We start from the raw sequence: 15,959 nt of genomic DNA on the forward strand, positions 1-15,959 counted from the left end.
TCTTAATTCATTAAAGTTTACAAAGACGCTTATTTTTTTAAAATACTTACCTTTGCGTTATGGTAAACATAACACCGATCCTCTGCCCGGATCTCTTGCTTTCATTAGTATAATCGATGACTAATCCGGCTTCCTCCAATTGTTGCTTGCCCCACAAGCTGGACGCCAAAGGGGGCACACAACGATTGGAGAAAGTCGGATTCTTCATTGATATGCTAAAGAAAGCAGTAGATGTGGGCGGTGGATCGGCGTTATGTTTACCATAACGCAAAGGTAAGTATTTTTAAAAAAATAAGCGTCTTTGTAAACTTTAATGAATTAAAAGGGACATTCAAAGTGCCCATGTTTTTAAGATTATTATTAATACTGGGCTTTAATTTGTTAAAATTTACAATCAGTTTAATTCAGTTATAAAACACACACCATGAAAACGTATTTTTGAAAGCACTAAAAGCAAATTGCTGCATACAGTGTTTTCATCTGCTCCAAGAAACCCTGTACCTATGATTTACAAGCATAATACATGAGTGTTTTAAGGGAACATGCAGTGTGAAGCTTTAGCCCTCTCACATGCAGTAAGATGTTTTCATGAATACTTATTTTACTAAAACAACTGAACAGACAGACATTAACATACACAGTAAAGTTGATCAGGAACATTTATGTTCCTTTGAAATGCCACAAATTAACTACGACAAGGGTGGCAAAACTATGGGAATTTACCAAAGGTGCCACACAACATACTTTTGTTGGCTACAGTGTGCATTAATTTTTTTTTAGAACATACTGACAATTTGGTCACACACTGACATCTCTGCTTGATAAATAAAAACAGCATCTATACTATAATCGCGTTTGTAACGCGTCCGTCGCCAGTTGCGCACGCAGCCAAAAGAATCCAAAGCTGCAACCCGGTGGATTCTGAAAATGGCAGGGTGTGGATTCTTTCACCACCCTGCCATTTTCGGAATCCACCTGGACGCAACCGCCGGCACGAAGTATAAAAAAAAAACCCACCTAACATCCCGCACAACGTATTAAACACCTAAACCGCAAACCGTGACTAGACATCATCCACCCACTCATTAAACAGCGCATGCGCTACTTATTTTTTCATTACATTCAACACCGTGCGAACTCCTGTTTCGCGCATGCGTTCTAGTTCCAGGTAGGAATCCCTTAAGATGAAAGCGAAATCGGCGATTAGCACATGCGCAGTTAAAAGCTGCATCGTGAATGCGCTTTTGAGAGACGTAGAGAGCGGGTGTGACCACTCTTTACATCACAAAGCTGAAAAAACAGAAATAGGGGAGGAGTCAGCTGCGAAACGGTAGGGATTTATAAATATAAATATGTTTAAAACTAGACATGAAATATAGAAAAATACTTAGCAATTACATTATAGTCATATTAACAAATGCATAGCTATAGCTGTCTTCAAGAAGTCTAAACTTTACCTTCACTTTAAACTGAATAGGAAAATAACATGACTGTGCCTGCACATGACAGATGCACACTCCTTAGTCTCTTTACAGTGGGGTGTGAATATTTAGGCACTTTGAGGTAAAATATCTTCCTTTTTTTAGAGAGATGTTCAGGTGATATTTTTTTTAGTTAACTTTTTACAGTTACACAGTATCATGTCCCTTTAAAAAGCATAGAAAGGTCAAAATTAAACTGTGTATTGGTGAATTTTCATTTTAAATAGCATCATTTTGCAATATACATCCATTAGCAAAAATGCTTTTAGTAAACGTTATTACTGTTTTTCAGCCACATATGCACCGGTACTAAAACACTACACCTTCTCAGAAAGTCAGTAGCAGTTAGTATGACACAAATTAAGTCTTCACAAACACAATGCACACCACCACCTATCTGAGCTCTGAATACTGGTGCACAGGCCTTCTTGGCATATGTGTGTATGCTGCTAAATAAAAACCTGCAGTAATAACTATTACTAGAAGCATTTTTGCTAATGGGAGTATATTGCAAAAATGCTTCAATTTAAAATTGAAATGCGCCCATGCGCAGTTCAATATTGACCTTTCTATCCCTTTAAATCCTGTCCTTGCCCTCAAGAACTACAGGCAGGACAAAGAACAAGGAGCAACAGGTAAAAATGTAATTCTTTGCTATTTCATGTACGATGGGGTCACGTACTTATATTCAGTCATATGCTTTGTGCTCTTGGTATTTGTTTATTGAATAGCGTACCTGGGTAGAATAAGGAGCAGCAATACACAATTGGTTAATTGGTGGCAGCACGTGCCTCTTGTCATTGGCTCACTATATGCATTCAGGTAGCTCTAATTAGAGCATAGCTGCTCCTTTAACAAATAATGTGATAATAGAAGTTGTTTAAAATCATATACTCTATCTGATTCATGATAGAAAAAAATGTGGGTTTTAGGTCTCTTTAATTTGGAAATTAATATTAGTATAGTATTGGTTGTACATAGTGACTTAAAATGAACTCCCAAATGAATGAATATAATTATAAAAGAGTGTGCTATATACGTTCCAAAACTTTTTCCTGTGACAAACATATCACCAAAAGTCTAGAAAGCTTATATTTGTTTTGCAGCAAATGTTATCTAATCTTCCATCACACCTCAAATGAACAAGTTGTTTAAACTTGTGAAGCAATTATAGAAGTATATATACACACACATTACATTTTAATTATACATACTTCTATATACAAACAATAGTGGCTCATTAAAAAAAAAAAAAGCATATGGCGGAATCCTCCATATTCTTGCTGACTCCTAAATAAACCTGTTAAAAGGGACACTGTACCCAATTTTTTTTCTTTTGTAATTCAGAAAGAGCATGCAATTTTAAGCAACTTTCTAACTTACTCCTATTATCAATTTTTCTTTGTTCTCTTGCTATCTTTATTTGAAAAAGAAGGCATCTAAGCTTGTTTTGGGTTCAGTACTCTGGACAGCAACTTTTTTATTGGTGAATGAACTTATCCACCAATCAGCAAGGACAACCCAGGTTGTTCAACAAAAATGGTCCGGCATCTAAACTTACATTCTTGCATTTCAAATAAAGATACCAAGAGAATGAAGAAAATTTGATAAAAGGAGTAAATTAAAAAGATGCTTAAAATGTCATGCTCAATCTGAATCACGAAACAAAAAATTTGGGTACAGTGTCCCTTTAACTAGCCTCTTATTCATCCTCCTAACAATTTTTTTTATCTTTAAAGCTGTATGAAACCCAAATTCTTTCTTCCTTTATTCAGATAAAACATATATATATATTTGGCTTACCATTGTGTCCAGTTTGCTCCCATTGCTGCTGCTTTAATAAAGGATACAATGAAAATGTAGAAAAATTGATAATATTGGTAACTGGAAAGTTAGTTGAAATATAATGTTGTATCTGAATCATTAGAGGAAATGTTTGGGTTTCTTGTCCATTTAAAATAATTTAAATTAATTGCACCAAGGTCTTTTAAAGCTATACATTGTATATGATGGAACATTACTAACACACGAACAGATCTGTACTACAAACTTTTTAAGATGAGTCAAATGAGACACTCACTGAGAAATAGTTGTTTTAAATCCCTGTTTATAATAGGCCCTTTGTGGTAGACAGAGGAAAATGTGATGTCTGTGTTACATATACGGCAATAGAGCAGATTATGGTAGACAGGGTTGAAAGAAACAATAAAATGTAGAAAGATGTACTGCGCCTCTGTAGAAAGCTGAAGGGAAAGTGACAGCAGTTTCATAATATATTCTCTTAAAAGAGAGAGAATAACCCAGGAGACAGGGGTATTACCCAGAGAGAGTGAAGGAGGGGAGGGCTTATCACACACACACATCCTCCCTGGACATTAGCAGTGTGTGGGAGGTATCTTTGCCTGCCCTCTGGGTAACACACTGTAAAAGGGAGGGGGACGGTTCCCTCCATCCAAGGCAGGTCATGTGAGGTCCTCCCCCTGCACTAGTCCTATAGTAACTCCACAAAAGAGGTTTTCTTCTCACTGCAGTAGGTCACATTGGAGGTCCCTAGCATTGTGGCACAGGTGTCATATACACAGTGTCATTGTTACACATGAAGGGTATGGTGTGTGTGACAGCGTCAAAAAAGGGACAGTTGTCACAATGCCAAAACACAACAAAATGCAGGAAATCGGAAAACACAACAGCATGGCTGACTCTGAGGGTCATACGGTAACAGCCAGATGTGCATGTCTGGGCTGTCACTCAGCTTCGTGTTTGTCACACGTTATTTACTGGTTTAGGATTCACTAACAATTCACAAAACTCTACAATAGGACACATATTAAAATGTCTATTTTGTTGATTTACTTGTATGTGGAAAGCTAAATCATGCTTTATTGAAAGATACAAATAGATAACACATAGCTGCTTAAATTCTTGTTGAGTCAAGGCATCGTCTCTTTCTGTTACCAGCCTAGATTCACTAAGTACTGAATCCAAGGGTAAGGAGACAGATATTCGGATTTTCGTGAATCGCCTCTCTGGGCTAGTAAAGGAATTTTAGCAGTTTCAATGTATAGTTCTCTCACAACATATTAAGAAACCTATCCCCTGTCTCAGACAGACAGTGTCTGGCAGTCTTACCTGCGGGGGTGGCACCGAACACTCGCACCACCGGTATTCTCCGCACAGGGCTGTCTCTGAAGTGGGATCGGGTGACATCCAGGCCGGGTAGTGGGGCAGCTAAGTAATAATCCGCCGTCACCAGGCGCAGGGAGAACATGTTTCGAGGCCGGGCTCCCCTCCCCGTACCTCAGTGCTACAGACAGGGAGACGTGTCTGCTGTCCGCCGCCGTCGGCACACGCACCTAATGTTTGTGTCACAGCTAAAAATAAACGTGACCGGACTATATTTAGACGGGCTATGTGTGTGTATCCACTAATGAGCCTACATGTGTACACAGACGTTCTTCAGTCCGATATATGCCCGTACACAAGCGCCCTTATATACACATAGCTGGCTGCGCACAGCACTACAAACATACACAGATCATGTATGTCTTCCCAATAAATGTAGAAACATGCCGGGCCCCGCGCAGTTGTACGTGTCTGTAGTTTCTGCACACCTAGCAGTCTTGCGTACGCTCGCTGTCACTGTGTCACTATGCAACGGTCCCTAGTGCCCAGTCACTCCCCGCCGGGGGAGCCTCATGCCTGTGCGCGGCCTCGCACCGTAGCCGGTCCTCGCGCTCCCTGTGGCTCTACCACCAGCCGGGCTCGCGGCTTTACACTCTTCCTATTACTGCTAGCGAGCTGCCGCAGCTGTTGTTGCCATGATGGTGACATCACGGGGTGGGATGGCGACAAAGATGGGGAATAGGGGCGTGTCCTGAGTGCTGGAAATGGGTGGACTCAGACTGCGGCGGGCACGCCCTCTTTTTTGAAGGTTTACATACAAAGGTGAAGACAAAAACATCTGGCTACAATAATAGAAATGGGAAATTGTTCAAAATGTTTTGTTTTTTTCTATTGCAATCACAAACACAACGTGTTTTTTTGTGGGGGGTTTTATAACAAAGTATACAACGGATGTATAATGCATAGTCAAATGTCTATAATGCATTTTTGCAAACATATTGTAAATGGAATGTAACTGTCCTAATAATGACTTTTTTGTTACATTATTAAATGTTGATCAGCTACTTTAATCAAGTTTAAGTATTATAGTTTGTTATTTTAAATAGTTATTTGTTTTGTTTTGCCATTTATTTTAAAAGTTGTTCAACTACACAAGACAACTAGGCAACTGCCAAGGGCGTTTATATGCAAGTCTTTTTGCAGAACAGAAACCATGTCAACCTTATGTTTATTTTTTCTCTTTTGTTTTCCTATAATCTGAACACAATTTTATAGACTACAAATGTAATAGAAAAACATAAACATAATCCTACTTTATGTAATATAAGACATAAGGTATTGAATCTGTAGTGTTTTAGCATAAAAGTAATATTATATGGATAATTAATTCTGAACAATTTCTAACATAGCCTTAAGAAGTGCAGTAAGGAGGGGTAAATATTCAACATACCCCTCAATCTCAGCTCATTCAGCCCTAGAAACTTCAAGATCCACTGTTTAAAAGGCAATTGCTCTTTTAAAAGGTGTGTGTCTTGGGCATATAAAGTATAAGCACACTTTTAAAAAACATAAAAAAATAAATATTTTAACACATTTACACATAAAATAGGTATAACAGGCCATCAAAAAGGTCTGGAGATCCTATGTCCCCCTGCTATAAAGCCAAAAAGCCTCTCATTAGCCACTTTCCCACCTGGGTGCTAAGCTGTTTTAAGGTTTTTTTTTGTTTTTTTTTAAATATATATATATTTTTCCGAGATCCCCAATACTTACACTGTTGGAAAGCTTAGGCGATTACCTTTCCAATGGTGGGTCTTGGGGGTCTGTAGCTTGTTAGATGCCTGAGATACAGGCTTCTAAGCAGCATGCCCCCTGCTCCTATACTTAACATTGTTCATTTTAAATAAAGTTGTGCGGTGACGTCATCACGTCATTGCGCGTGACGTCACTGTGCATAACGTGAAGCCCCAGCGATGCCTGTCACTATGCAGGCCCAATCGCCGGGGTAGGAGCTGGTGGGAGCCCCCAGATCTCCCTCAAGTTGGGAGAGTGCTAGCAACGGCTCTGAGCCGTCGTCAGCACCATAGTGGGAAACTTTGCGATAGCTCAGATCCGTCGTTAGAACTCAAGGGGTTAAAATAAAGCCACTTTATAAGTTTTAATCGCCAGGTTATCACTGTGGCAATAGTGATAACTTGGCATTAATAAATGTGACTTTATTTGAGTAGAGGGTTGTGTGATCAGAGCGCCTCACGAACAAGGCCAGATGACTGAAAACTACAAATGTGTGGAGTAGAATAAGTGGTGATAATCAGGTATGATATACGGAAAATTTAATCATAACACATTAGTCATAAAACAGAAATAAATTCACAATCATAAAATCATAAAATCATAAAATGTGGATCCACAATTCAGACAAAAGTAAAAAGTAAAAAACAAATAAACAATAAGCATAAAAACAAAGGGCAGGTTGATAACGGATGTCCAGCTGGTGGACCTCAGCCTAGTATTGGTGATACCCAATAAGAGGGGTGTGAAATCACTGAAAGATCTGTGTTAGGGCTGTGAAGGTGTGGTGGTGTAAGAGTAGTACAGAGTGCAGTTATAACTTGAATGTGGCGATTTAAGACGGTATGATCTGGTTGGACATAGTCTGAGGTGGTGTAGTTAACACAATAAAAAATATACAAAATTCAAAAAACAACAAAAAACAAAAGATCAAAAATCTAAAAAATAAAAATAAAGGAGAAAAAAGTGAAAAATTTGAAAAAATGCTAAAAAATCCAGTGAGAGTTATACAGACTGTGTAGGTGAATGTCAAAAGGAAAAAGTGTGTGTACACACAAAATAAATTGTAATCCAATGGGAAAAAACAGTCAATATTGATAGTTAAAACGACCTTATTTCTTGGTGGTGAGATTCCTTTCTTAGTGATGAGAACCCCTGTGGTGGCGAGAATCCCTGCGGATGGATCCTTGGTCTCTCAGTTCATAAGTTCAATGTCCTAAAAAATAGATATAGATAGTGTAGATTGTATAGGATTTGTTTTTGGATTGAAAGTATGCTTACCAGCTCTTTAGTTAACGCGTTTTGACCTCATCCAGGCCTTTCTCAAGACTAATGTCTGTCTGCTATAGTGGTTTTCTTACACCCCTTGTGAAATTAGGGGCGTGGCTAAAACCGGATGTGTCATCTTGTCATTAGATTTTGTGTCTATGCATTTATCCTTTTGAGTTGTCCTTTCTAGCCTTTACTTATGGGATCATGGGATCTCTAAAGTAACTTGTTTTGGACCGTAACATTATTCAGAATATTGTCTGCAATGTGACTGTCAGAACTCGTAGTCTCTGGGATTTGATTGGTTATGATGTCATATCCTAGTGTGTCTGATTAGTTCTTGGTTTGTTTACCAGACTGTGTGTGTTTTAATTCTGGTTATATGTGTAATCATTATCAGACACTTGCGGTTTTTCCATAAATTATATATAGAGGTTGTGTCAAGCCTTTGCTTGTGGGATCATAATATCTCTAAAGTAACTTGTTTTGAACCGTTACATTGCTCGGTATACTGTCTACAATGTGAATGTCAGAACACATAGTCTCTGAGGTTTGGTTGGTTATGATGTCATATCCTAGTGTGTATGATTGGTTCTTGGTTTGTTGACCAGACCATGTGTGTTTCCGTTCTGATTATATGTGGTTGCCACTAGTGTAATCATTATAAGACACTTGCCGTTTTTCCATAAATTGTTATGTAAATGGTAATGAAATAAATGCAGTCAATGTTTAGCTTTAAAGGCGATGTTCGAATCTTGATTGTAATTGGTATCTGGAACATATGTGTTATCTTGTTAGATTATGTTGACGTTGTCATGCTGACAGCCAGCTTTCTATTTGAATGTGGGAGGAGATAATGGGAGTGTGTTATATGGCTTAGATCAGCCTGAGGCTATTTCCAAGGGTACAGTAGTGTCAAGGTATCTGTAAATGTCAGTGGATAATACATATCTATATAATAAGATAAAATCAGCATGCAATCAATCAAATATTAAGGTTGAGCATGCTTAATACCATTTGCTGAATAAAAAAAATGAAATACAACTGGTATAATTTTAAATACTGTATAAAAATGTAAAATTCTCAAACATTAAATATATGCCTCAGGCTGTATTAAATTTCTATAAATGGATATGGGGAAATGCAATTCAGATTGTAATGGATTAAATAACAATTGTAATAATCCCACTTTAAAACATATAACATATTTTTGTTTTTCTGTCTTCCAGATATCTAAGGGACAAATTGGGACGTATATATGCTGAATTTAATAAGTAGCTGTGCAGTCAATTTAAAATGTCCAATTTGTTTCGAATTTGGTAACCTATTCTTTATATTTTTCAGGCGTCTAATAAGTACATAGATAATTGGTGCTTTAAATAATATCATATGTTTTATACACTCAGCAATAGATATACAGATATAAAATATTAATCTATATGGGATAGTAATCCAATATAGATATAATTATATGAAAATGACATCTGATTGCTGACCTCAAGGTATGTATGTGATATTAAAATGATAACTGAGAAAGTAATTTAAACCATGATGACGGTATTATAATCCTTTTAAATCATTTCATAGAAAATATGATTTTTAAACGCATTTTAATATATTATAAGTGGAATATTTTCACGTTTGGTTTTAAAATGATCAGAGAAAATGGCACTGTGCGGACCATATATGAAACATATGATTTATTAATACAAGAGATTATAGTATGTTGGATAAACATTTTAAAGGTTAAATAATTAAACTGTTAGCAATATTGATGATGAGACTGCATTTGTGGTTGTCTGCTGCCCCCTAGGCAATTAAAACTGGTATGTCAGCCAAATAAATGAACTATTGGAACACATGCAGAGCCAGATGAGCCAATCAGGGAGGCATCTCTCAAATAACCAATCAATTCTAAGCACCCGAAGGGCCAATCCAAAAGACAAGAACTGTGGGGCATTTCCAAATAATCACCAATGATTAGAAAGAATAACAAAAAGGGTGGGGTATATCACATGATATAACCTCATGCAAAAGGAGATAGAGAGGAGGTCTTTTGTCTGCTAAACTGGTGACTGAATAACTGGCTGCCATATTTGGGACACAGTCACTTTAAGCAAAATCTGAGACCACTTCTTGATTTATATTGCAATACCTTTCTTCATATGAGGTGACCTAAATCTACTTGAAAAAGCTGAAACATTGATTTGGTTATTTGAGTAAAGTATAAAGAAATACATTAATTGTTGCTACAGTCTAATTGAAGATAGTAATTTTAAAAGGGTACTTTTTATTTTAGCTTGTATTCATAATCCTGTGTAGTTTAAAACTAGTCTTTTGTTTGCTAAGTAATTTATCATTTCAGCTATATAGATATATTTTAGAATTTGCCTTATGGTAGATAAATAAGAATTTATTTCAGCTCAGATAAATTGGCATAAATTGGCTGTTTGCACTAATAATATATATAATTGCTGATGTTTTAAATTGGAGTTATATAGGATCAATTGTAGGCTAAATAGCTTAATTGTACTCGTCTGAAAGTTAGTGGCTCATAGTACTTTGGTATTTTAATGCAACTTTGATTTGAGGGATTATTGTGAGTAAACTTAATTTTAAAGGTACATTTGGTTTGCTTTGTAAAGAGTATTGTAACAACATAAGTGTGTATCATTTGATTCATAATCTGGTTTCTATAAATATAATTCAATGTGTTTATAACTTTAACTTATCGTAAAGAACTTAGGAATAAATATTGTTTTAATTGTTTTGTATATGCATTTTAATTGGAGGTTATTTTAAAGAATAATTATTAATACATTATTATAACCCGGCCATATACTGACAGTAGTGAGCCAAGTTTTTCCAAAGTCAGCTTTTTTGTGTAGCTGGTGAAGGTTTAGTTATATTTAGCGATAAGATACGTATATATTAATTGTCTTATGAACACGCTGGAGCAGGCTCCTGCGTGGGTCGCTCAACTTACCTTTTCATTAATATGCATGATCATAACAAACACTGCAGCGGCTATAGTTACATTGTAGAGCTTAGTGCAATTTGTTATAGGAGCAGGACAGGCCATTCAAATCTCCTATACAGTGATACGTGTGACCATAATTGCAGGTCGCTACAGATGGTATAGTTACGCTGCAACGCTTAATGATATTGATTGAAAAGTATTGTGTGTATCTTCAAGATGTGAATTGTCGCTCTCCTATATAGATAGTGGTTCAAGTCTCATTATTAGAGGATAATGCAGTGGTAGTAATGGTGATGTGTAGTAGTAAATTCTAACACATTGTCTAAAGTTAGGGGGAGGTTCTGATATGGGTAGCCCTATCGTAATGGGCCCTCTAATATGTTCACTTGATTCTTATAGTTAATCTGTTTGAAATTTTCCATACCGATGCAACTGTTAGTCAGTGAGTAAGCTTTCAGTCTACTTATGTGGCTAATATCAGGTGAGTGGGTGTTTAAATAGCTGCACTCTCTGGTGACCCAGTGTAGTGGTTAAATCATATATGTCACAGTTGAGACATATTTGCTAGCTATAGATTCTATGTCTATATTTGTTTGATCTGAAGCGATATGGCTGAATTGTGTATGTTTGAGAAGCGTTAAGCACTTTGAGGGTTAACTTAATGTGAGGTACCTTTTGGTGTATAGGGTATGTCACAGTTCGAAAATGTTTGTTATAGTTGATTTTGTTTGTATAAGAGCTAAAAAGTATTAAGTCTTTGGTGAATGTTATCATTTATTTGGGTAGGAGTTATAACTTCTACACAATAGAGAACATCAATATATTGGCATATTAGATGAGCATCAAAAGGTTTGATAGATAAAAACCAAATCTGATTGCACATAGATATCCAAATAGTACTCAGAGTCATCCTCTGGTGATCTTTATCACATATGTTCCAGCTGGAATTAAGTTTGGATCTTATTGTCAGTTATATTCGCGGCTAGGGGGACTTGTCATATGGCACTGATGGGAATAACATTCATTATATTTTTGTTTAGTGAGGCTTATAGTTTCATGTAGTATCATTCGCAATATGTTCAAAGGATGATAAAGGTTTGTTTTGGCCCTTGTACAACTGAGGAAGTAAAGGGATAAAGGAATATATATATCAAGGCATAAACTAACTTACTGTGTGTCTATTTTGTTAGTTAAGGGATGTGGTCTTAAAAAAGTTTTTGGCAGGAAGATGGGCAATGTGAGAAGTCTTTGTAGCTTGACTCGTAGACTAGTAAGATAAAACATGTGAACAGTTAGCGTCTGTAGATATTCTCATGTCTTGCAATAGTTTCTTCAATGGTTAGGAACTTATGTCTCTAGAGGTTAAGTAGATGGATAAGATCCTCCTTGTTGTTGAGGCCTTTCGGATGTAGACAATCTAATTGAAAGATCCATTTTGACTCTGATGTTAAGAGTTTTCTTTCAAAGTCTCCACCCCTCCAATTTTTCTTGACCTTCTGTATGCCAATAAAATTGAGGTCTTTTATGTTGCCCTGGTGTTTGGTAGTAAAGTGCTTGTATAGGACTGTATCCATATTCAGTTTTTCTATAAGCAGTATGTGTTCTTGTATTCTGTCTTTTAGAAGTCTTGAGGTTTGTCCGACATACTGGAGTCCACTCTTCTTTTGAGTGTTTGGAGTGGAATTTGTCTGTTTTCTTGCCGTATTTGCAATCTTTGCAGCTTGGGCAAGGAAAGAAACCCTTAATTATTTTCCCACAGATGTTAGTGGTTTCTTGTTCCTTAGGCCTTTGGATACTGGGTGCCAACCTGTTCTTTAGGTTGTCCATTTTTCGGTAGATGAATCTGGGTCATGCTGGTAATTTATCACTGATGAGGTCATCTTCTTTTAGTATAGACCAATGTTTTCTAAATATTCCTTCCATAATATGTCTATTACTACTAAATTCAGTGATCATAGGGATATTCAGTGACCCATCATCTTTATCCAGTATTTTATGATCTTTATATTTAAGGAGGTTCTTTCTTTCAGTCTCTTTAGCTTCCTCTATTTTGAGCTCTAATAAGTCCTCATTATATTCCCTTTCCATAAATTTCCCTTTCAAGAGTAATACTTGCTCCTCCCATTTTTGTGGATTGGAGCAATTCTTCCGGATCCTTAAAAACTGCCCTTTCGGGATGTTGTCTTTCCATTTCTCGTGGTGACAACTGAGGTTATGGATGTAGTTGTTACTATCTACCTATTTGAAGTACGTAGATGTTTCCCATTTGCCATCCTTAACTTCTATCCTTAGATCCAAGAATGTGATGCTCCTATGGCTCCATTTGTGTGTAAACTAAAGATTGCAGGTATTTTTATTCATCACCTCTATCGTATATTCAAGGTCTTCTATGGACCCTCTCCAGATGATTATAATGTCATCTATATATCTGCGGTATAGATCCAGGTCCCTGCTGGCCGGGCATGAGTCCCAGAAAATTTCTTCCCACTTGACCATATATAGATTAGCATAGCTCAGCGCGAACCTGGTCCCCATCGCTGTCCTGCATATCTGCTTATAATACTTCCCTTCGTTGCAGAAATAATTATGCGTTAGGATATATTTGAAGCTGTCTAATATGAACCTACTTTGTTCTTTGGGAATTTCCGGATCTTTTTCTAAGAACTATTTTGTGGCGTCTATTCCTTTGCTATGTGGAATGCTTGTGTATAGTGATGTCACATCGCAGGTAGCTAATATATAGCCTTCTTCCCACGGTACATCTTCTAGTAGGTTGAGTATTTGTGTGGAGTCTATCAAAAATTAGGGGAGTTGTCTAACATACTTTTGCAGGTTCTTGTCGACATATTCGGAGAGGTTACTCGTTAATGATCCGATTCCGGATATTATTGGTCTACCAGGCGGATTCTGTAATGTCTTATGTATCTTTGGTAGGTTATATATTATTCTATGTCTATATTTGTTTGAGTGATTGGATGTTTTACATCAATAAATCTGAATTCTTTATCATTCAGCACTCCCAATGTCTTTGCCTTTCCAAGTAAGATCTTTAGTTCCTTCTGGAAGCCCTCAACAGGGTTGTTCATCAGTCTCTGATATGTAGTGTGATCGCTCAATATGCGTTAATTCTCTTTAACATAATCTTCTCTGTTGAGAATGACGATCCCTCCTCCCTTGTCGGCTGGTCTGATCATCAGTTTGTTATTATTCTCGAGCTGCTTACTGGTCTACATTTGGATTTTTGACATATTTATTGTGCTTAACGTTCTTCATTTTCCTTGAGTTGATATTCTTTATTTCATTGCAGACTATCGTCTCAAATGCCTCTATTGCACTCCCTTTGCTGTTAATGGGGTAAAAGGTAGACTTTGGTCTAAGGTCTGAATGTACGAAAGGATCTTGTTGTGAACTAGTACCGTAACTTCTTAGTGCTGTTGTTTCTATTGGAGATTTCATGAAGAACCTTTTTAGAGTTAGTTTTCTTATGAATTCTTTAGTATTTATGAATGTTTGGAATCTGTTAAGGCTTCTTGATGGTGCAAATGAGAGGCGATTAAAAATTCCATCATTCGTTGTATTTCCATTGGTGGTCGGAGATGTGTCTGTATTATTGTTTTTCTCAGGTTTCTTCAATCTGATGCCTCCCCTCTTCCCTCTATGGGTCTTCTTTTTGTGTTTGCTGGAATGGTGTCCTCTGATTCCATGTTTTTCTTTTTTGTTTGTGTTCTCTCCTTGTTCTTCGCGACTGGCTGATTCAGCTCTAAAAAAGATGAGGAGGAAGGGGTTTGTGCCAACGAAGTCGCATCTGTCCCCTGGTTTCTTGAGGGTGCAGACTTGTATTTCTGTGTTTGCTCCCTCCATCTTTTGACGTTGTTATTATCCCCTCTTTGACTTCTATGGTTTTTGGATTTTTCAAATCGTCTCTCCTTGGTGTCTGGATCCGTCTCCTTCCAATATGGTGTATTGTAAGTTTCTCGTGTTGGTCTTCTGTTATAGTGATCCTCGGTCCTTGGACCTGTCTCCTTCCAATATGGTGTGTTGTGGAATTCTCTTATCGGTTTTCTGTCGTAGTTGTTGTAGTAAGCCCTTTTGTCTTCATATTCATATCTTGGAGAGTAGTAGTTCCTTACATCTGGTCTCCTATTCCAATGTTGGTGATGACTCCTTCTGAAGTTGTTATAGTCGCCATTGTGGTTTACACTTATCATATTGTTTTCGTCACCTCTGTAGGGTCTATTGTAATTTGAACCCCATCTGTAGTGTAGTTTGTTCCATGTTTCGTGGTAATGTTGATCAATCTCCCCTTCTTCATCCCATGTTCTATTATTCTGATATGTGTAGTTATCCCTATGCGACTTATAATTATAGTCCACATATGTCTTGTTTTGATTCATGTTTCGCCATTTGAAAGTTTGCCTATGTGTGTAATAAGAAGGGTGGTTTCTGTTTTTGTACGTAACTTTAGTCCATCCTTCTGGGTTCTCACTCTCGTTCTCTACATTATCCTCACTGATGTTTTCTTGATTTTAATTTTCTATCTCTATTGTTGTGGTGTTCTCATTATTCTTCATATCTATTTCTCTCTTAAGTTTTCTACTCTATTTTGAGATAACATCCTCCCTTATTTTGGCCACTCTTTTTATTAGGTTTGACTTGCCTTCTGTAATGTCTATACCTGAACTTTCTAAGTTCATAAGTATTTCCTCATCTTCTTTAATGTCTGCGTCTATTTTTTTTAACAATAGTTCCCTATACTCTATAATGATGTTCATCAGTGTCCTAGAGGTCTGATGAGGTTTATTTGACTAGAGGCTCCCTAGGGAGTCCCTACATGCACATCAAAGTGATATAAATATGCCCAGAGGCCCTAATTTATATAAGGATAACTCCTTCTTATTGTTACTTTAAAGTTTATTTAAAAAAACAAAACAAAAAACATACCAGTGTTTGCAACCTTTTTATTTAATTTTTTTTAATGAGAGTGTTTCTTGGTGCTTATAATAGTCCAGGAAAAAAACCTTGTTTATTAAAATTTTAATGAAAATATACATTGTTTCAAATGTTTTGATGTAGAAATGTTATATGTCATGATATATACATAAAATAATGGTATAGTTTGAATGTTCTCTGTCAGTTGAAAAAAAATAAACAATAACATCACTGGATGTTTTTGAAGAAAAAAATACAACTTGAAACAACTGGTCCAAGTTCAAAAGGTTATTATTGTACAATTAAGCAAGATTACAACAAAGTGACAGCATGTCATCACTTTAAAGTAACACAGGCTGGCGCGCAAATTCAGATAAGAACAGTGT

The 15,959-nt window shown here is 36.7% G+C and overlaps 1 protein-coding gene across 1 annotated transcript in view; it reads right to left on the reverse strand.

Annotated features, from left to right (window-relative positions):
* Positions 1-5,305, reverse strand: part of REV3L (REV3 like, DNA directed polymerase zeta catalytic subunit) — a 471,052-nt gene extending 465,747 nt beyond the window's left edge. The window contains exon 1 of the mRNA XM_053710865.1: positions 4,611-5,305. Within this exon, the coding sequence (XP_053566840.1) occupies positions 4,611-4,749 (139 nt within the window). The 5' untranslated portion in view covers positions 4,750-5,305. The remainder of the gene's footprint in view (positions 1-4,610) is intronic.
* Between the last annotated feature and the right edge of the window lie 10,654 nt (positions 5,306-15,959).

The sequence above is a fragment of the Bombina bombina genome, chromosome 4, assembly GCF_027579735.1.
Source record: "Bombina bombina isolate aBomBom1 chromosome 4, aBomBom1.pri, whole genome shotgun sequence".
Lineage (NCBI taxonomy): Eukaryota > Metazoa > Chordata > Amphibia > Anura > Bombinatoridae > Bombina > Bombina bombina.